General features: G+C 49.7%; 1 protein-coding gene across 1 annotated transcript in view; it reads right to left on the bottom strand.

The window, feature by feature from the left end:
• SHC3 (SHC adaptor protein 3) overlaps nt 1-23,304 on the bottom strand; it is a 134,456-nt gene that overhangs the window by 88,268 nt on the left and 22,884 nt on the right. The window contains exon 2 of the mRNA XM_074355512.1: nt 6,406-6,476. Within this exon, the coding sequence (XP_074211613.1) occupies nt 6,406-6,476 (71 nt within the window). The remainder of the gene's footprint in view (nt 1-6,405; nt 6,477-23,304) is intronic.

The raw sequence follows: 23,304 nt of genomic DNA, 5'->3' as shown, positions 1-23,304 counted from the left end.
ACAGAAGCCGACAGGCAGAACCCCGAGTGGAAGCAGTGGCCTCAGGTTTATGCTTCCTTCAGGTCTGCTGCGTGGTTGGGGGAGAAATTCACCCTGAGGTTAAACGCGCCCTCCTTTAGGAAGTCCTCCCAGACCCATCCAGGCCCCGAGGAGCTTCCTCCTTGCTTCCCTGGTACTTTTCAGCACTTTCCACGTGCTTGCTAACGCCTGTCCCGCTGCCTGTGACTCTGGGCCCCTTTCCCCCAGGCGTGGTTTCTGGAGCACCTGTGATCCACACACGCCCCCCCCCCATCAAGCACATTCTCACATGCCAACGATGATGAAGGGGGCGCAGGGGCACAAAACTGCTCTGGCGGGTGTGAAACCCTGAGTAGCAGCGGAGAAGCAAGGCGGAAGGACTCAGCCTGCTTCAGCTGACGCCGGATGCGTCTGCACACCACCAAGCTGGTGTTGTCAAAAAGCATTCTAAACTGAGAAAACACCACCCCCCTCCCTGCCAGGCCTTGCCCCCCTGGGGGCGGAAGGCTTCGGGAGAGGCTCAGCCTGCGAAACGCACGCGTTCGAACAAGTAAATTTAGAATGAGCCGGGAAGGCTGAGGCCGCGAGTTGGCCGTCCTGCACCAGCCGGATGTGCGGGGCGCGGCGGGAAGGCTGTTCACACCCGCTGCTCTCCCTTCTAATTCTGAGAGTCAACCAGCCTCGGGGAAGAGTTTCACAGATTTGTTCCTTTTCCTGGTGCGATGAACTTAAATCGACGTTAGAGGTGTTTATTTTGAAGTGAGAAAGGGATTCTGGAATGTCACAACCAGGGACTCTAACTGGAGAGACCAGATCCACGCACGTGAAGGTGCTTGAGCCAAAGGCCAGATGCCAACCGCGAATCTTAACTCCGCTGATACGACGGATTTGCAAACAGGGGCCCTTCCAAATAGTCCTCCCGGCCTGCAGAGTGCGGAAGCCACAGAGCCAAAGTGCGGCCTGTGGAGTTCGTGCCGTAGCCCAAGAGGAAGCAGTCACCCCAAACCTGGACAGAAGACATCCAGACGCCCACCCCCGGCTGTTTCCACCTTCCTACGCGGCAGGGGAGTGCAGTCCGACCACATGGCATTCCCTGGACCATGTGCCACCCCCCCCCAAGAGGCAGAGGTGCCCAGCCCTTACCTGCCTGCTTCCTCTGGGTCCGTCTTCTGCCACGGCAGCTCCTCACAGCCCGAACGCCACCCCGGGGATGGGAAAGCCTCTACAAGCAACACAAATATCGCGTTAGTCACTGCGGCCTTTCCCCAAACCGCCCCCTCCCATGAACGGTGATGAAATGGCCACGTGACACAGGACTGTTTGAGGCGAGATGGTGAAGGGTGCCATGGACATGGTGTTGGTGGAGGAGCTCAGGGCGCCCGGCCCGCAGCCTGGTCGGCCCCTCTCTCGCAGGAAGTCCAACGAGGGCCCGCGGTGCCGGGAGGCCTGCATGCGCCCGAGGGAAAATGCGCCGGAGCTGTGATGGGCACACACGGATGAGGATGCTCGGGGACTCGGGGGGAGCTGAAGGATCGTGGGGTGAAAGTTTTTACCTTGGCTTTATTTATTTATTTATTTACTTTGAGATGTGTAGAATGTTGGGAGCCAGAGGTGACTGGAGAAGGGAGCATTACCACGCCTCCCAGGTCAGCTCGGAGAAGAGAGGGTGGACGGAGTGGAGAAGCCGCGCCGAGCTCGTCTGGCTGGCCCTCCTTCCACTGAAGGTGGAGCCCTCTCTGCTGCCGACTGGTAAGAGATGCCCCGCAAGCCAGGCCGCCATTCTCCCCGTACCAGGAGCGTCCGTGACGCAGGACGCCTCGTCCCCGGCCTCCCTTCTCCCTCACACCGTCCAGGCAGCCTTGCTACTTTGTTCAGACTCTCAGTTCCCAGTAGAACCACGTCCACGTGCTCACACACCCACCTTCTAACCAAAGCCCCTGCGTGAAACCTCGGACAGAAAAGCTCCCAGCGTCACCGGCTGACGCTGAGTCTGTCCATTTTCACTCTGCCCGGGCTGAGCACCGGGAGCAGGTCGCGGCCAGGTGACTCTGACCTTCAACGTGGGCAAAGCTGATGAGTCATCAGCGGTAAGAGTGCCCGGAGGCCCCATCGACAGGTCGAAAAAGAATGAAAGCGAAACACTTCCACGAGAAAGGGCATTCTTTCTCAAGTTTCGAGTTTGGGTTCAAACCAAAGGGATGAAAACATCTCGACTCTGACGCAGAATCCTCCAGCGTGTGGGTGCAGAGCGGGTTCTAGGGAGCGGCCGTGTCCACGGGCCGCACTGATCAAGGTCTGGGCCCGACCAGCATCTTCGGGGCCTGCGGGAACTAGGACAACTTTTAAACAAGAGAAACAAAACACCTCAACTGGATTCAACTGTTTACTCTCTCCAGTTTGGCAAAAGCACGTTTGTGCGGGGCCCCGGGCAATGGTCTGTCCAGGCACTCACCCTGGGGGGGGCAGCAAAGCCACGCACGCTGAGTTCACGCGTCCGTCTGCGCCAGCAGGGGTGGAAAGCAAACTGGGCTGTTATCGGATGAATCCAAGCAGTGCCAGAGGTCAGCTGGGTCGTTTAGAACCAAAAACACACTTCAGCTGCTCACACTGGCTGTTTGAGGAGGCCACCGTGCTGAGTGCTCTGGGAGTGACTGTCTACGTGCTTATGGCTTTCCATGCCCTAAAAATGGCTTAAGGTAATTTCCCAGAATAGACCGAGTTTAACGAGATAAATAAAATAAAAATTAGCAGATCAGGAAATCAAAGGGGAGGGGGAAGAGAGGCAGTGCTGTTCCCATGACCATGGGCACCCGGGAGCGTCTGTCACCGTGCAGGGCGCCGGACGGGCTGCTCCCCAGGAGTCTGACCCCGAGCACGTCCGTCTGACGCGCACATCCTTCTCTGACGGGAAGCACAGTAACTCAGTTCAACTCGTCCCCCGAGGCGAGACGAGAGAAGTCGCAGGAGAGGACGACGCATGCGGTGGTCCCCGCGGCCAGAGGGGCCAGTCGCCGGGGCAGTGGCCATCAGCGTTGGGCCAGAGTCACCTCGTGGGGAGGCCCAGTGGCCTAACTCAGATGAAAGAGGGGGTCTCTGATGGCCCTGGGCTGGGGTCCTTCTCCAGGGTGACACCAAGCCGAGACCTGGTCCTCGGGGAGCTGCACAGCCAACGTGGAGTCCCTCAGGGAGAACGGGTCCCCACGTGGGTTTCGGGGACTGAGCTGTGGCACTGGCGCTGGAGAGGGAGCAGAGGGCAGCTCCCACAAGCTCCAGAGCAGCCACGCTTCTGCGCCAGGATTCCTGCATGGCCTTCGTAGAGGCGCATCACTGAGGACCCGCGAGGGTGTGGGGACAATTCTGTGCCGCACCCCAGACCCGTCCTGGACCGAGGACACACTGGGGGTGGGAGTTCAAGGCATTCCCCTTCTGAAAGGCCGCGTCTGGTAGAGCAGCCAGGGGCACGTTGGGAAGCCAGCCACTTCTGCAGGAGCTGTTTCTTCTTCTGGAGGGCGTCTCTGTCCCCCGGCTGGACTCCCACAGCCACCGAAGGGCTCGGCTCCTCTATGTAAACCACCAGCGGGGTGACCCAGGGACGCCGTGGGCTTGGAGGCCGCGCTCCGTGCGCCCTCAGTTGCCCGCAAGCTTGCAAGCACGCACTTCTTCTTTGGACACTGGGGCCCCGTGCCCACCGTGTTGAACATGTGCTCAGGGAACAGGACAGAGCAAACGCTTAAACGGGGTGGCCCCCCCGCCAGGCCCTGTCCTGCAGGCATCAGGTGCGTCCGACGTGGAAATCACCCTGTGACCAAGCAGGTGCGCTTCCCGCAACAATCACTGAGGTGGGGACTGGCCCCCGACACCGAGGGCCTCGAGCAGTGTGGACGGGTCGCCAAGCTCCTCTGCCCAGAGCACTAGGAGCACAAAGCCTTCACCAGCCACCGCTGAAACCGCGCACGCCGTCAGCGGCAGCTTCTGGGTAGACTTCAAAGCTACCCATTCATCAGACACCCGTAATCCGCGGGCGGTGCTGCAGCCGACGCCACAAGCCATCAGGAGCAGCGTAAAACCAAGCTGACCCCAACGAAAGGACCCCTGGCTTGGCCTCTAAAAGACACTTACATCCAAAACTTGAAAGAGTGGAACAGATGAGTAGGGAGCGGTTGTTTGCTTAGACAAACACACACGGAAGGCACGGCTAAGAAGCTTTGGAAACAGACTTTCCCAGGGCCCGTCTGAGATAACTCAATTACAGCATTCGATTTCCCTGCAGTCTTTCAAGAGTGCGTTTAGCGTATAAAGTGAACCACGGGGGTAGGTTTAATCGCAGGCACGGTTAGCACCCAGCTCCACGCAGCCTTGGGAGGCCACGTCTGCAGGGCACAGCTGGGCATTCTTGTCCCGGGTGCAAAGGCCTCCTTCTGACAGTGATTTCCCACAAGTGATCTCTGGCTATTAACTAAAACAAGCAACATGTCCCGTGATAAAAATGAGGTCAGAGACAAAGCATCCTAGAGAAAAGCAAACATCGTTCTCAGAAGGTCTGACAAACCCAGGACAATTCTGCTGTAAAGAGAACTCAACGCCAAGCTTCCCGAGTCGAAGGACGGCCCCCCAGCCGGCCCAGCCCATCGCTGCGCCCCCGCTAAGATCTAGACGGGGTGGGATGGGTGTCTGCTGCACGGCTGTCCTCTGCTGCGTTGCTGTTCCGTCTGCCCGTGTGGGTTCTTCCCCAAAGAGCGCCCAGAACTTCGCGCAAGGGGGCACTGGCTTGTTCCCTTGCCCCCACTCTCCTCCGCTCCCCAGGAGGAGGACTTGGTCCCTGCCCCTCGCAGGCCCCTTAGTCACTTGTCTTGGCATCTTTTCCCCCCAAACCAGGAGGCCTAGCAAAGCAAGACAGCCCACGTCGGCCAGCACAGTGAGTGCACAGCCAGCAGGAAACGGTCAACAGATACATCAGGAGAATGAAAAGGACAGCAGTCCCAGGATCTATGAAGGGAATTCAGTAGAGATGGTCCACAGTTCTTTTTTAAAAACCACCAGCTCCCATGCGAAGGTGGACTGTGTCACAGCACCCCCGGTGCTCTGCCCAGACGCCCGGCGGGGCACGAGCCTTTCCACGGCTGGGACGGGTGAATGACCGACGAAGTAAGCATTCGAACTTTTCTTCTAAATGCCCTCACTTCAAAATACCACTCCTCCCCTTGGCAAGTTTCATAAGCCCTTCTCTACAGACAAGTGGAGATGGAGTCCTGCCCCGGCGTAGATGGTCCGCTTGCCCTGTCCTCACCACGTGTGTCTTGAGTTGCTTCAGAGAGAGGAGAGCCACCAACTCTTTTGGACACAAATTTCCGAGGAGGCAGGAGGTATCACTGTGGTGCTTAAAACACAGAACTGAGGTGCGTGCATTATTCAGCAACTAATTGATTCCTAAAACTCAGTCTCGAGCCTTTGGCTTGCTAATCCAAAGACATCCAGCAGAGAGGCGTTTGTTTTTTTTTTTTTTTTCACTTAAACACTGTTATTTAGTTTACTTATTTTAGGTTTATTTTCCTTTTAGAGGAGGTACTGGGGATGGAACCCAGGACTCGTGCGTGCTAAGCATGCGCTCTACCACTTGAGCTACACCCTCTCTCACATAGAGAGGTTTAAATGGAATAAATATGAGGCATTTTCTGAAGGCACCATTTAAATAATTCCACGACTACCAGCTCCTCGCCCCCGGAAGTGTGCCTGCTTCACAGACCCGTTCTTAGCTTTCTGGTTCTCTTCTTCAAGACGACCTGAAATGGGCATTTGTTTTTCCCTAAAGGTATAAGCTCTACTAGGCTATGAATTTTATTTTTTTAAAAAAAAAAGTGCTTAACAACAATTCCAGCCACCGAGAAGGTTAGAATCTAGTTGATGGTCAAGAATACGTAAACCGGCTCAAAATCACTGACACCTTCAAAGAATTGGTCTGCTTTCCAAATTACACCCTCTTCTTCTCCTGCCAGTTCTATGCACTTTATTCTCGGTGTGCTCTGTCGCAAATTCCCTCTTGACACATTGATTTTCTTTTGAAAAGAAATAACACAGTTCAGTAGATTTTTAAAATATCAATCTGCTATCAGAATTTCATTTATTAAAGAAACAAACATCAACACTCCGTTTGCAGCCTGATTATAAAAAGAGCTTGGCGTGTCCTTCAGGGGGGCATATGCCAGGCCACACACGTCCCCGAAATGGATGAGCCCTCAGAAGGCTTGAAACACAGTGGGCCCTGCCTCCCTGGTACCGGTCACCGGCGCTCACGGGCAGACTCTCCTTCTGGACCTTTCTGAGCTGTGAGCCTCCGAGGGCACGCCTTTCCACAGTGACATCACAGGGGTCCGCTTCAAGAGGGCTTACCTGGTAATCTGCGTCCTGGTGCTGAAGTCCAGCGACCTCATGGAGCGCAGAACTTCGATGCACCCCAAGTACTGCAAGGGGAAAGAAACGCCAGCCGTGAGCCCTGAGAACTGAGACGCACAGACCGTTTCTCGCCGCAGCAAGGCCGTTTCTGGAGCCACTCGCATCTCCCAAGTCACCTTTGACCGTCATATTCACGGGGGCCCTTTGTTCTGTTTCTGTAGAAGCAGTAACCACACCCAACAGAAGATTTTCCGAGTGTTACGTTTGGTACTCGACTTGACTCTCCTGAAACCTGTTGCTATTTTTTATTTTGTCTAGAAATACATTTTCAAAACCTTTGGCTGAATTATGACTCGCATGCTGCAAAATGCAGAAATCTTAAATACCTGATTCAATGAACATTTAAATATGTACCTGCCATGTAACCACCACCCAAACCCCAATGTCCCGACATCACATTTCTAGTCTTTACGAAGCTTCTAGAGGTTTATAATTTTTAAACAAAGAATGAAAATACTACAATATCAACATTTTGGCCAACATGAAACTTCATTATATAATAAGCATATTGGGGGCTCTAGGAATAAACTGTAGATTGCCCCCAAGGGCGCTTTATTTTGACTTACCAGAAAGACCTCTTTTGCATTATTTAACAAAAATTTTCAGAATTACTTATACAACATCTAAATTTGTAGCTGAATTTTTTTTATCAGTTTCACACGTGAAAATGTGTGCGTATTTGTGAAAATCTGGCCACAGCTAAAGCCAAACAAGCAGAATGAAAGAGACACACCGCTTGTGTCCAAAGCCCTTGGGGAGCTTGAAGGTGCAGGTGTTTCATACCAATGCCTTTAAATTTAGACTTAGCAGGAAGCGCCTTCACGGTGTCGTCCAGAAAAGGCTGCATTTGAATTATTCAGAAAATCTGAATTTGAGCCTGGCTCTGTCATATCTTATTACGTAACTTTCAGCAAAACTTTAAATTTCTCCAAAATGTGACTCTTACTCCAACCACTGCACAGGCCCGGAGTTATTTAAACTCCACCACTTCCATCAGCCGCATGGGCACCGTGAGCAGCGTCATGGAGGCGGGAACCAGGCGGCCACCAACACTGCAGAGGCACGTGGTTAAAGTGACATCGCAGAACAGGCAAATGCCAGGACCAGCATCACCGGGTTCTGTGACCACCACGACCACCAAAGCCGAAGGCTTAACGAAAACGCCACTTCCACCATCACAAAGTTGCCAGCGCCACGGCCAACGCTGCAGAACGACGCAGACGCCACGGCCAACGCTGCAGAACGACGCAGACACCACGAGAGAGTCACAGGCCGCGTGACCGTTGCTACCGAGTTGTGCGGGAGCCGTCACCACGGCAGCAGGGCTCTCCGGCTGCCACTGCCGCTGTGTGGAGACCGCGACCCACTCTGCTGAGCTGGGGGGTTGCCACGCCCAGCGCTGTCCCAGCTGTGGGAGCGTCGCAGCAACACCCCAGAGGGCTGTGAGTCCCACCGCCAGCCGCACTGCAGGGTGAAGAAACTGCTTCAACCGCGGTGGGGAAGCTGTGTTAACAGCACCACGGTCTCGCAGAAGTGCGTGACTGCCTCCGCCACCCCCCCTGCAGAGCCGAGCCAGTTTCACATCCACAGCCACAGACTCGGGGAAGGGACACCCCGCGACCCCCACTGCAGACGAGGGAATGGGACAGCGGCCGCTGCAGATCGTCTGGAGGCCATGCCCACCATCACAGAGGTGCTGGATGACGTTGCAGAGTCACGGGAACACCGCCACCACCCCGCAGCGTGATGTGGACGCTGCGAACACTCTCAGAGGTATGGAATGTCATGACCTCACGGTGACGTGTGGACGCCAACACTGTCATCATCGTAAAGGTGTGTAGGTGCCATGACCAAGGCACAGTGCTATCTGAATTACGCCACCACCACCGTCTCGAGCTACGTGAACAGCAGCACCGACGTCACACAACTATGCCAACACCAAGACGAAACACTGCTGCAGGGTTACAGGAACACCGTGATGAATTTCACAGCATCTCTGGACACAGCCGCCACCGACGTTGCGGGGCCACGTGAACGCACGTCCTCGATCACGTGGGCATTTGAACACCACCAGTCGGGCTGCACCGCACAGGCCCGCGGGCCCTGCACCTGCCCAGCCTCAAGGCCAAAGAAAGAGCCCGGAGTCAGCGGCAGAGACATCAGTGACTTAATGGATGGGGAGAGTCTTACAGTCTGAAGCAAGGTCCTGCAGTGACACCCCACCTTGTGCGGCCGACAGCAGGCAGGACACAGTGACAGCCTTCGCTTCCAGGGAAGGCGGTGGGGGGCGCGGGGAGGAGGAGGCTGCCAGTTATAAGGGGAACTGACATCACGTTGGCTCACGTGTTACCAGGGAAACCAGCAGGGGGCACGCCCCTCACGGCCCCTCTGATGCGCTCCTGGGGTGCAGAGGTTCTGATCCAACGATCAGAACAGTCACCAGCCGTGGTCAAGGCAAGTACGTGGGCAGGTCATCCGTGGAAGTCAGTGTCGGCGAGGCAGGCACTGGCCGAGCAGGGGATGTACCGAGGGCAAGAGAACAGCCATCCTGGGTGGCCTGACCACACACCACCGCCGCCCTGACCACGGTGGTGCATGACGTGTGAACGGCAGGCCAGCCTCGCAGAGCCGTGGGAATGGCTCCAGCAGCAGCATCCTAGTCACACGAGGGCACCACAGCCGCAGACGGTGTGTTTATAAACACAGCACCGTGACAGGCTGTGTGGACACCGGGAGCAAAGGCACTGAGATGTGGGACCAGACAGTCAATGGTGAGCTCACAGCAACATTTACCACCAGCACAACCCCTGAGCGAGGCGACTGCCACAACCAACGCCACGGGTTGTGTCAAGGCCATGAGCACCACCCAGTGTCATCTGACTGCCACCCCCGTCGCACCGTCATAGTTACATGAATATCATGACCACCAGAGCAGGCTTCTGTGAAGACTGCCTGCAGCCACTGCACAGAACGACAACTAGCTCGGCCAGCGCTGCCAAGGAGGAGGAGCCTGCCGCCTTCACCGGTGCAGAGCCGTGTGGGCCCCAGCACCGTCGCCAGCTCTGCAGGGCTATTTGGACAACACGGCCAACTTTGCAGACTTACACGAGTTACACGACCGCAACCGACGTCACAGACTGTCATGGATGCAGCCACAGCCGACACCACAGAACCATGTGAAAGGCACCGCCGCCGCCGCCACTAACGCGGAGCCGTGAGTCCCGTGACACGTGGAGCAGAGTTACAGGCACGCTGACTGCTCAGAGTCACGGGACAGGGAAGTCCGCACCTCCGCCACCACCGCTGAGTTGTGTGAGCACGGCCGCCAGCTCTGCCGCAGAGTTGCGTGGGGACCGCGACCAGCTCCGGGGAATTATGACTGTCCCCGCCGCCGCGTGTCACTGCTCTGCGCGCACCGCCGCCGAGGGCGCGGGCTTGGGTTACCCCTCAACAGCCTGTAGCGATGCGTTTTCTCACCGCCGACGTATTAGCAAGCTTATTTCTCCAGCCTTCGTAGCACCGTAGGCATCAATCTTTTGAATCTTCTGCCTATTGCGGGCAAAAGGATTTCTTTTTGTTTGTTGTTTTCATTTGAGCTTCCCTGATACCTGATAAGGTTGTGAGGCTTTCTCACCTGTTAGTTGGCCGTTTGCTCTTCTTCTTCTGCTAATTGACTGTTCATACCTTTGGCCCAATTTTCTATTAGGTTCTCCATCTTTTTCGTATAGATTAGTATGTTAATCTCCCATTCAATCATTTTTTTTCCTTTGATGGTTAAGTTTCTGCATTTTATCTAAAAGAAACTGTTAATGCAGTAATATTGTAGTAACAACTGCGGTCACGTCCATCATTTTCTGTGTGGCTCAGGGACGCCCTGTCTTCCTTGAGAAGGTCTTCTGTCCCCAGAGTCTCACCATAGTCTCCTAAATTTTAACAATTTTCACGTATTATTTATTTATATGTGCAGCCACTTTATTTAACTTTTTTAAGTTAGCTTTTTAATCTATTTGGGATTTATTTCTCTACAAAGGCTGTGGCATGAATTATAGTCCCAGCTTCCAAATGGGCTGCTACTTCCACCAGCACCACTGCTTTGATAATTCATCCGCGTCCTCCTGGATCAACGTGCCAACCCCGTGGTGCGTTAAACTCCTCATTCCGTATGGACCCTTGCCTGAACGCTACTGTATGTCCTTTGTCAATTCCTGTGTCTCCGGTATGTGTTTTTCCTTAAGAACTTTGAAATCATCTTGTGAAGTTCTCCCGTCCTTCAAAAACTATCTGGATTCCAGCTGAGGTTTGGTAAATCCCCGTGAAGAGAGCTCATGTTTATCAGTAAGCTTTGTTATCCATTGGCATGAGCGCTCTCTCCACTTCAGATATTACGAGTTGCCTTTAATGAGACTTGGGGTTCTTTATTCTGCATGTCCTAAACTTGTCTTCTTCCGTCTGTTCCAAGGCTTTTTTTTTTTTTTAAGTTCTGGTAACCACGGGGAAGGAGAGTTTGACTTTTCCATCCCGTGTCTACAGGTTTTTACTACACAGAAAAAACCCAGTCAGTGGGCTCCAGGGATGTACAAAACGGAAGAAGGGCGAAAGCCTGGACCACAGAGCCCAGAAAACCTCCCCGACGTGCAGACAGCAACCTCTTCGCACAAAAGAGGCTGAAATACAAAGGAGAGAAAGTCTGGGGCTTCGGAGCCCACGTCCGTGCATCAGTCAGCCTCACAGGAGTTCCAGGAAAAGGGAAAAAGGAGAGGGAAAGAAACACTCAAGAACGAAGGGATTAAAATGTTCTGTTTTAGGGAGGGTTTGTGTCTCCAAGGCTCCAAGATGAAATCTGAAAAAAAAAAAAAGATCTGCTTTTGGACATATGGCAGCTTGATTTCCGCACAAAGGGACCAAGCGAGAAACATCCTGAAAGCCTTGCACAAGGGGAGAAGAGAAAATAGGCTCCTGACAAAGAGAGTTCTCATTCGGCACCAAACACACGAAGACAAATAACGCTGGAAGCCGGGAGAAAAGGCGTCTGAGCCAAGAATCTCACATCCACCCTCACTAGCACTCGAGTGGGAAGGCAAAGCAAAGACGCCGAATGTTAACCGCCCACAGACACTCTCTGAAAGAATTATTCCAGGGAAACAAAGAATACGAAGAAAGAGAAGGAGGTGGGCTATGAGAAACAACGTTGGGGAGAGAATCCACAGCAGCTACAGGCACGCCTTATGCCTTGATGACCACTGACGCATAACTCACAATATTTTTCTCAGTGATGGGGAACTAACATCTCGGAAGGTCTCAACACGGCTGGAAGAGGCTGGAAGAGGATGAGGAGAGCCTGTGCTAAACCCTACTGAGTTTGTGGAGGTAGGTCCAGAGCTGGCTCATTCTAGGTAGCGGTGGAGAAACATGGAAGCTTACATATGTGTGTAAAAAATTGTAAGCCACCGTAAAAACAGGATCGAAACGGTCGACTTCCAAACTAAAACCCCGCCAGCAAAAAGAAGGGGAAAAATAGAAAATGCACAAACAAAATGCAAATTAAAAAATATAAAACAAAACATCAGTAGTGGGTCTGATCACCTGCGTGATCACCGTGAATCATGAATGGCTCAAACCCACTAATTGAAGGTCAAGGACTTCCACGCTTGCTAAAAATATGTGTGTGCTCCAGAAACTGATACAACATTGTAAACGAACTGTACCTCAATAAAAAAGGATGCAAATAAATGTAAATATATAAATACATGTGTTTAAAAAAAATGACAAAGAAAATACTAAGAAGATAAAGCAGATTTAAATCAGGCAAATGCTAACAAAAGGAAGAAGGGAAGTGATATCTCATTTACAATCAAAAGAAACAAGAGCCATGAAATAAACTTCACAGGAAATGTGCAAGACATTGAAATTGAAGACAAACTTAACGATGAATAAATTTTTTAAAACCTGCTTATGTGGAAAGACATACCATATTTCTGGTATGGATGATTCAATACTAAACACATGCCAATTCTTCTCTAAATTCATCTACAGATTTACTGTGATGCCAATTAAGGCCCCAACAGGATCCTTCCACCAGAACTTGAAAAATTAATTCCAAAACTTCCATCATGAAGAAGGAGCCTGAAGGACACAGAGAAAAAGTCTGAAGAAGATAAAAATGAAAGTGAACTGGTGGAAATTATGTGACATTGGCATGGAAATGGACAGAGCATGCAAGGGATGAGACGGAGACCCAGAAGGAAAGGGTGTACAGACCTGTGGGAGTCACCGAAGAAAAGATGAGCCAGTGAGTCAACGTGAGGACATGATGAGCTGCACGTCGGGAGAAGGATCCGCTGAGACAGCCCTGCGCACGGCTGTTGTGCGTGGTGTGTAAGGTGCGACGCACGCTGTGCCACGTGAATGGCATGCCCTCTCCAACAGGCCCACCTCACCCCGTGCACAAAATCAATCCCAAGAGGATAAAGAGCTAAAGCTCAGAAATCAACGTAGAGAAGCAGTAACCAAAAAAATCCCAGAAAATGATGTTCCTATCACAAGACCGAAAACTCAAAGGCCATAAATAAGCCCCGAACAGTATAGAAAACACGAAAAGGCACGTGGAAGCCTGAGAAAAAGCCAAAACAAACAAGCAAAAGTTACGCAAGCCCATAAGGTAAAACGGGCAGAGGACACAAGCAGAAGATCCACAGAGGATCAAGGACAGTTGGCCAACATGTGTCTGCAAAGACTGGTGATCAGAGAAATTATTATTAACACCAAAACGAGACAATTTCTCGCCCAGGAGAATGGTCAAACTGGGTGAGAAGGGAGGAAACAGGCCCCCTCACGTGTCCCTGTAGCAAGTGCAACTTGGTGAAGCCGTTTGGGGAGACCACTTGGAAGTACCTGGGGGCACGGAAGACATGCTTGCCTCGTGCGCGGTCACGCTACTGGTAGGTCTTCTTCATGCGTGAGTGCGTGAAATGTACATGCGAAGTATTCACTACGTCCTTGCTGTCAAGAGTGAAAATCTGAACCCCCACCTCCAATGCTGATCAGTAACTACATGATTAAACATTTAGGGCATATCTAAACCATGGTTCCGAAGGCAACCATTTTTTTCAATGATTGAAACTTAGAGTCTCAAAAAAACTGCTACTTCGTGCACATTTCACTGGTTGAAGCGAGTCACAGCGTCAGCCCAGACACAGGGGGAGGGGGTCGCTCAAGGGCGTGAACACGGGGGTGCCTGGTTCACTCGGTCCTCCTTTGGAGACACAAGGGCACGGAGAAGAGACAAAGACGGAGCGGGTCCTGCTGGGAAGAGCAGTGGGGAGAAGAACGGTTAGAAAGGAGGATGATCTCTGAGTACTTCTACAGTGTTTAGACATTTTCTTACAAGAATGTGTTCAGTTATTGTTTGTACAGTTACAAAGTGGGGAAAAATCAAAAATATTTTCCAACCAAAGGAAAAGACCGTGCGTAATAAAAATTGGCCCTCCAAGCTGTGATGCAGAATTGATCACAGAGCAGTCAAGACCTTCCAGTGCCTCGAATTACAAGGAGCCTGGAACAGCCCCCCTTGATCCTCCGGAGACCTACCTTGTTCTGAAGATGTGACGGACAGTGAAGGAGTCAGTGAAACCAGCCATGCTCTCCAGGGGTCTCCTCCTACGATGGGCGCCTTTGAAGCCCACCCCCAGCCTCAGCAATTGGTCAAGGGTGGGTTGTGTGATCCCAGACAGGCCAGCAAGTCAGAGCCCTGGGGGTTTTGCTAACACTGCCTGGACCATCCACTGTCACAGGGTCCAGGGCCGCTTCTGAGAGTAACTGTTCCTCAGTCCCCACACCTTTGCAGCCAGAGGAGGTGAGAAGAACTTATGAATATTTAACTCGGGTGATTTCTAGCCTCAGTGACTGTTAGAGGCCCCTTGCAGAGTTCATTTGGAATTACGGTGAGCCCAGGCTCATTACTTCCAAGCAAGGCCCACGAATGGAAATGTCATCCATGCTAGACCTGAAGAAAAGTCTGTAGTATCTTCATTTTTTTTTTTTTGTCAGTCTACTGAGTAATTTCCCTTTTAGGCTTCTGAGGCACCGGACAGAGAAGTGTCTCTTAAATGACTTTAAAACACTTCAGTAATCAGTAAATGGTAGCTACTAATAAAATAAGCATTAGTTTACTAACTATAAGGTAAAAATACCCCACCTCGTTCAGGTCACAATTAATAAACACTAGTCTGCTCCTGTTAGGATGCTCAGGTAGAAAGAACTTGAACAGGAGCCAGGATGGAAGACAAAATGCTGGGAAGTCGAAGAAGGGACCGTGAAGCACTGTCTGTATCAACTGTGGATCTGAGGCAGTGACCCTCACAGTGTGGTCCCCTGGCCAGCAGCAGCATCTGGGAACTTACCAGAAATGCAAGTCCCCAACTTCCCACACGCTCGCTAGGGATTCTGGTGTCCTCTCAAGTCAGATTTGTCTGTATAAAGGCTGATTGGTGGGGGGGGGGGGGGTTATAGCTCAGTGGTAGAGCACATGCTTAGCATGCACGAGGTCCTGGGTTCAAGCCCCAGGGCCTCCACTTTGTGGGGGAGGGTAATTAGCTTCTTTTTTAATGGAGGTACTAGGTATTGAACCCAGACCTTACGCATGCTAAGCACTCACTCTACCACTGGGCCCTCCCCTCTCCCAGCACCTAGTCTTAAAAAAAAAAAAAAGAGAGAGGGAGAGAGAGACTGATTTAACTTTCTAAACTTTCTTTATCTGATCAGTGGTGTATGCAGGCAATGTAAGTTCAAATCTTGGTTCTTCCAGAATCAGTATCGTTAAAATGGCCATATTGCCCAAGGCAATCTACAGATTTAATGCCATCCCTATCAAATTACTCAGGACATTTTTCACAGAACTAGAACAAGCAATTCTAAAATTTATATGAAATCACAGAAGACCCAGAATTGCCAAAGCCCCAGTGTTCACAGCAGCACTATTTACAATAGCAAAAACATGAGAGCAACCTAAATGTCCACCAGCAGATGACTGGATAAAGAAGCTGTGGTATATTTATACCCTGGAATACTACTCAGCCATAAAGAAGAATAAAATAATGCCATTTGTAGCATCATGGATGGACCTAGAGATCATCATTCTAAGTGAAGTAAGCCAGAAAGAGAAAGAAAAATACCATATGATGTCACTCATATGTGGAATCTAAAAGAAAAAAAAAAAAGGACACTATGAACTCACCTACAAAACAGAAACAGATTTGCAGACATAGTAAACAATCTTATGCTTGCCAGGGAAAGGGGGTGGGAAGGGATAAATTTGGGAGTTTGAGACTTACAAATGCTAGCCACTGCATATAAAAATAGATTTTTTTAAAAAGTTTCTTCTGTAGAGCACAGGGAACTATATTCAATATCTTGAAATAACCTTTAATGAAAAAGAACATGGAAACGCATACATGTATGTATGTGCATGACTGGGACACTGTGCTGTGCTCCAGAAATGGACACGTTGTAACTGACTGTACTTCAATTAAAAAAATAAAAAGGAAAAAAAAAAGTTGGTTCTTCCGTTTAATAGTTGAAACCTTAGTTTTTTAGTATTTTTTAAAAATTAAATCTCCCAGAGCCTTGCTTTCCTTCAATGAGAACAGTGACGAGGATAGTTACATCCTGGATCTGACGTGAGTGTAAAACCCACTTGTAAAGTATCTCGCACAACTCCTGGCGTGCGTGTGGCTCAAGATGCCAGTAATAGTATTATTTGAACATTTCTGCTTCCTAGGGGCGCCTTCGTACACGTGGCTGAGGGCTCAGCCACAGTCCATACTTAGCTAAAAACGGCCTGTGTTGCAGTGCGTTTTAGTTCTTCAAACTCCAGCTTGCCTCGAGGGCCGCAGAACAGCGTGTCTTTTGCCTCCTCCTGTTCTTTGCAATAAGCCCTGGACTCCCAGCCCCCAGTTAGGGCATCACGACGTCCCAAACCATAGGAAGCTGACAGCATGACGTTGATAAACAGGACTTTGTGAGAACCCAAGCTCCTGATGTTAAATAAAGTAACTCCAGTCAAGTGTCTGAAGGCCGTCGTCGGGAAAGAGAGGAAAACAGGCAAACAGCACTATTATCAAAAATCATAACTCAAGGGCACAGAGTAAAATCAGCTTTCTGAAGGAGAAATGTTAAAAGCAAAAACCCCTAGGGCTGGAGACAGTGTTCCTATAACACAAATGAGAGTGTCACTGGGAGCTAGCGTGTTCAAGAATTCAAAGAAAAAATTGTTAAGAATTCAAAGAAATAATGGGGTGTGTGGGCAAGAATTCAGAGCCATCAGAAAAAGGACTGCAACTTACAAGGATCCTGAAAGAAAACTCAATTCATCTGGAGCAGGAAGAAAATAAGGGGAAATGTTGTTCCCTGAGTAATAAGAAAAGAGCAAAAACTGCCAATCACACTAAGACAAAAGCCGTTATTTTGTAAAAGGGAGTCTTGGGAAAGGCGTTTCTCTCCAAGTGTGGGCCTCAGCCGGCTACAGATGGACAGAAGAGACAAAGGGCCAAAGTAAGAGTTGGGAAGGATTAGTCACAGACCTGCCACCCTCCGCAGGCTCTGACGGCGCTCACCTCACCCCGGAGAGCCGGGCGCGGCCGTGTCCGAGGTCTGCGCGGCCCTGGAGACGCACAGCCCCAGCCGTGGGTGCCTGAGGACGAGGGTGACGTCAGAACTGTCCTAGCGGGTGTGTTTTTCCCTCCCCACCCGGAGTTGTAGGGAGTGAAGGGGACGGGGACACATTGTTGAGCTGGAATTGCAAGAGTTCCCCATGGAACGCAGGAGTTTAGGGACAGAGGGCCCGGGTCCAAGAACGACAGAAAACCGTCTGGTGCTCGGCACGTGCGGGAGGGCCAGGACATCGGGGACGGCTTGCAGTCTGTACTGAAACCTGCCGCCCAGAACTGACCCCCAGGACCTGAAACTAATCCCACTCCTGCCAGCTGTTTGGAGCCTCCAGCCCTGAGGGGCTCAGCCTCTTGCAGGGGCACAGCCTGTTGCAGGGTTGGTCAGAGCCTCAGGATGCTTTGTGAACTGCTGAGCAGCAGTCAGACTGCAAATACACTCTTCACTCTTCAGGGGGAGGGAGGTACCACTGTGCCTGCCTTCGGGGCACAGAGAAACGTTCGCTTTCAAAGCTGTGCCCACCCTTCTTGGGGCTTCGAGGGGCGCTGGGGTTGCATCCTGAGCCGTAGGGCACGTAATTCAGGACCATGGCCAGATCTGAGTTTTCACCACGAGGAACCATCCATAAAGGATCTTATTCAAAGAAAAAAAGGACACTATGAGCTCATCTACAAAACAGAAACAGACTCCCAGACACAGCAAACAATCTTATGGTTACTGGGGAAAGGGGGTGGGAAGGGATAAATTTGGGAGTTTGAGACTTACAAATGCTAGCCACTGTACATAAAAATAGATTCTTTTTTAAAGTTTCTTCTATATAGCACAGGGAACTATGTTGAATATCTTGTAATAATCTTTAACAAAAAATATGAAAATGAATATATGCATGTGTATGCGTGACTGGGACATTGTGCTGCACACCAGAGATTGACATATTGTAACTGACTACACTTCAGTTAAAAAAATTTTTTTTTTAAAGTGTAGCTTGAAATTCCATGAACCTGAGGTTCACCCTTCTGTCTCTCAGGTTCACGGGATTTCTCATGGAGAGAAGTGGCCTTGTGCTTTGATCTCACAACTTTAGGACTCTTGGATTTTCACGTGTGTGTCGTTAAGTGCAGTAAGAGTAAAGGCTCTACTCTCATAGTAAAAATATTTTTAATTTGTCTAACCACACAGGAAACAATTTATCTATACATATAAACAGGCTCAAAACCGTTCTTTTGCTCCAGAAACTTCATTTCTGAAGTTGTAACTTAAGGAATGGATCTTAATTACCCCTGCTCCTAAAACAGCTTCATCCCTCAAGTATCAACTGTTGTTTATCACAAGAACAACAAAGAAACAAACTGAATGCCCCTCAGGCGCTGCTGGGCCCTGGGGTGAAGCCACTGGACGGACTATGTCATCATCATGTGTTTATGTGGAGACCATATAAAGAATGCAATATAGTCAATTTTTTAAAGTTATGTATATGGTATGGTAACAACCAAGTCTTTCAAAAGCTATATACATAAAAACAAGGAAGAAATTGTACCAAAATGTTGATCATTAAAAGCAAACATTTATTAAGCAGGCACCACGTGCCGGGCGTGGGGCTGAGCATTCTGAGCGCTAATCCTTGCCGCGGCCCCGCGTAGCAGGTGCTCTCCCTACTCCGCGGCACAACGTGGAAACGGAGGCAGACTGTGAAGGGGGAACTTCCAGGACACACGCAGGTGGCTGCCGAACACGTGAAGATGTGCTCAACTTCACCAGCACTCAAAGCCGTACAATTTAAACCACAGCACGAAACTGAAAATGGGCAAAAACTGAGAAGTTTAATGACATCAGTGTCGGTGGAAGTGGGACGAAACAGTACTTACTGACCGTTGGTGGGACTGTAATTGGTACGAGCATCTCAGAGGACGGCTCCAATATTTAGACGTGCGCTCTTCTCTGCTGATCCACAATTACTCTTGTGGGAAATTACTTGAGGGGAGATTCTCACTCACTTTAAGAGGGGACATGTGCAAAGACTTTCACTGTGTGGTTATATTAGAAAGAAATTAAATCAGGGTTGATCCAAGCAGTAATTTTAAACAATGGATCTGTTTTTGAAAAATCTCTGAGGCAAATAAAATAATAATAATAATAACAATAATAATAAAAGCTAACTTCAGGAAGGTATGCGTATTATTATACCATTTATGTTAAAACCAAAAAAGGAAAACCCACAAAACTACGTGTTTCTAGCGGCATAAAAGTCTGCACATATGCACGTATAGCAAACTGATGAGTGCAGTGCCCACTGGGAAGGCATCTGATACCTGATGGTGGAGAAGAGGGACCCTGGGTTTTTACCCCAGGTGACATAATTTTTTTACAACAACAACATATCCGTAGGAGGGGGTGGGTATAGCTCAGTGGGAGAGCACGTGCTTAGCATGTGCGAGCTCCTGGGTTTAATCCCTGGTTCTGCCAATTTAAAAAAATTTTTTTAAAGACTGTATCCATAGATTACTTATTCAATTACAAATAATTACCTGGCTAAAGGGCAAATGGAAGCAATCATGCGTAGAGTAATGGTTCTCAAAGATGAGCCTGCGTGAGAAGCCCCTGGAGGGTTTGTTGAACCCGGAACACTAGGCACGCCCCCCCCCCCAGCCCAGGACTTCTGACCCAGCAGGTCTGCACAGGGCCTGATGCTTAATGTCTGGTCAGAGGCCACACCTGGAGAACCGGTCCTTAGAGAGGCAAAATGCTGAGTTTACAGGGTCACAGGAGGAGCCAAGATTTGAAGCCAGACCACCTCGAATCAGACCCTAACTCTTGATCTCAATCACCTGCTGCCCAGGGCTATCTGTGTGTGGCAGGATTAAGGGGGATTTGGCTTTTGGCTATTTTAAAAAATATATATTTTTAAATGTAATGTCAAGTCATCCTGAAAACCGTTACACTATACTTGCTGTATTTTCCAAAGTTCATAAGTATTCATTGCTTTGGTAGTTAAAAAAAATTACATGCCACGCCCCTCGGTCTCAGCGAAGCACCCCCCTGAGACGGGGACTCCCTGGCATGAGCCTGAGCTGAGCTCTGGCCAGGACCCAGCTCTCTGGGGTCAGGGACGAGCTCTCACTCCATCTACGGGGCACATGCAGAGCTGGAAGACAGCTTCCTTCCCCAACAGTGGGCATCCCCCCAAAATACAAGGAGGCTTAACAAGCCAAGGAAATTAAGAAGGAGATGCATTTATATCAGGAACGGCAAACTGTTTTCTGTTTAAAAGCTGACAAAGGTCCTGGATCGTGTTGGCTGTCTCTGCATGCACACGGCAGCCTCCTCCTGCCACTCAAGTCCCCAGTACTGACAGAAGAGTCACAAAGACTAGAAGAAGCTTGAACGACACGTTAACAAATGAAAGAAGCCGGTCTGAAAAGGCTACAAACGGTACGATTCCAACCAAACGATATTCTGGAAAAGGCACAGCTACAGAAACCATAAAAAGACTGTGGTTTCCAGGGGTCTGGGGAGATGGAGGGAGGGAGGAATGAACAGATGGAGCACAAGGGATTTTTAGGGCAATGAAACTATTCTGTGTGATACTATAGTGGTGGCCGCATGTCATTATGCATTTGTCAACGTCCATAGAATGTATGACATCAAGAGGGAACCCTAAGGTAAACTATGGTTGATAATAATGTGCCCATGTTGGTTCAGCGATGGTACCAAATATGCCGCACTGATGAGGGATGTTGAGTCTAGGGGAGCATATATGTGTGGGTGGGGACGGCTATGTGCAAACTCTCTGCATTTTCTGCTCAATTCTGTTGTGAACCTGAGGCTGCTCTAAAAGAATAAAGTCTATTTTTAAAAAAGAATAGGTGAATCCCTCACTACAGTGGAAAAACAGAAGAAGGGACACACCAGTGGGACCAGCCACATTAAAGCATCCCTGAAGGATGGAAGCCAGTCAGAACAGGACCAGAGGAGGAAGCCCTGCACCGTGCGTGCAGCGGGGCACCGGCAGGAGAACGCCGATGAGCGCGGACGGCACCGAGAGGGTGTCTCCAGGAACGCGCTCTGTCCAGGCTTCACCCTAGTCCCCGAACTAACTGCTGACGATGACTGGCTGAGAGCGATCAAGCCCACGCCCGGAGAGGGGCACCGCTTCTGAAGTCCACTGCTGCTACACAGGGAGGAAGAGCAAACACAGACTGGGGAGTCAAGCCCACTAAACACCAACAGCACAGAGGCACAAAGCGCTCGGATGAGTAAAGGAAGGTAAGAGCGGCATGGAAGATGGATCCAGGCATTTCCACAGCCATCAGACACGAGACGCAGATGTAAGAACATAGAGAAGAGATAATAACGAAGACCCAGGATCTCCTTTGAAATGCTCCACCCGGTGCCAAGCAAGATTAAAAGGACAAATGACCAAAAAACTCCCATGTCTTGGTGCAATGTCAGAACGATGATAAAGAGAAAATTCTAGCAAGTTCAGAGGTTGGAGAGGAGTATTCAGTTACCCCAGTTAGACAGAGCAATGTGAACGCACTCAACGCCCCTGGGCTGTTCACTTAAAAGTGGTTAAAACGGTATGTATAGTTTGCCACAATTTAAAATACATACATGCACTTACGGTTACTGGGGAAAGGGAAGGGATAAATTTGGGAGTCTGAGATTTGCAAATGTTACCACTCTATATAAAACAGACAAAAAAAAATTTCTTCTGTAGAGCACAGGGAACTATATTCAATATCTTATAATAACCTGAATGAAAAAGAATATGGAAACGAATGTATGTTTATATATGCATGACTGGGACATCATGCTGTACACCAAAAATCGACACATTGTAACGAGGGGGAGGGTTTAGCTCAAGTGGCAGAGCACATGCTTAGCATGCAGGAGGTCCTGGGTTCAGTCCCCAGTACTGCCACTAAAAATAAATAAATAAACCTAATTACCTCCCCCCCCAAAAAGATAACATTGTAGCTGACTAGACTTCAATTTAAAAAGAAAAAAATAATATCAATACGTAGATAAAACAATGAGCAGATGGACAGCTGACCTCTCTTTAGCAACTTCAGATGCAAAAAGACAGTGGAGAAACATTTTCAAAATTCTGAAGGAAAATAACTTCTGAACCTAGAATTCAACACCGAGCTGAACTATCCTGTCGGGGTGAGGGACAAGTTGAGAGCATTCTCAGATACACACAGATTCAGAAAGTTTGCTGCACAAGAAACTCTTTCTGAAAGAATTACTTGAGTTTATACTCAAGCAAGAATTAAAATAAATCCTAGAAAAAGAAATGGGTAACAAGACACCATATTTAATAATCAATGAAATTAATTAAGTCTACATGTCTTGCAGTTGTATCTTAATATAATAATCATCTGGAACTGAAGTGCCCTGTTCACGTGGGAGGTGGAAGGAGTGTGGCAGAGGGAAGACGGCAATGAAGGGAAACGAAAGGGCGTGAGACGCTTGCTTCCTTCGGACTAGAATCCTGACGAACTTCAGATACTAAAGCTGCTATCAGAAAAGTACTAGTTTAAACTGTGCTTTACTTTTGAAGGTAACTTCAAGCGGACAAGACACAAATGAAAGGTAATCGACTTCATCCGTCATCGGGTAACTGCGCGTTGAACCACACGGCACGCACCACATACCCACCCGGGTGGTAAAGTGGAAAATACAGCGTCAAGTGTGGGGGAGGGTGTGGAGCAACAGGGACCCTGGCCCTGCTGGTAGGAGTGTCAACGGGGGCAAACACTTGGCGATGCTGTTTGGTGTTTTCTTCTGAAACTGAATGTGGGCATACCCTGTGATCCAGCAATTCCCCTCCAAGAGAAATGAATCCATCTGTCCACCAAAAGAAACGTACAGAAAATATTCACAGCAGCCCAATTCATAATGGTCCCAAGCTGAAGGAAAACCAACTACCCATCAGCGATGTAACGAATGAAGAAACGCTGATATGTATCACAAAACACGGCGATGATGCAGCAACGAGCGTGGGAGAACCTCAACTACATGCAACGGCCTAGCTCTGCAATCGATGAAGAGCTCCCTTCAGCCACTTCGTGCGTCTCCTAAAGGCTGGCAGAGCTCCGGGTCTGCATCAGAACCAGCGTAGGCGGACAACGGGAGAGCAGCAAACAGGACAGGTGAGGCCGTGCACTGACT

The sequence above is a fragment of the Camelus bactrianus genome, chromosome 31 (assembly GCF_048773025.1).
Source record: "Camelus bactrianus isolate YW-2024 breed Bactrian camel chromosome 31, ASM4877302v1, whole genome shotgun sequence".
Taxonomy (NCBI): domain Eukaryota; kingdom Metazoa; phylum Chordata; class Mammalia; order Artiodactyla; family Camelidae; genus Camelus; species Camelus bactrianus.
This window is presented reverse-complemented; position numbering and strand designations above follow the sequence as displayed.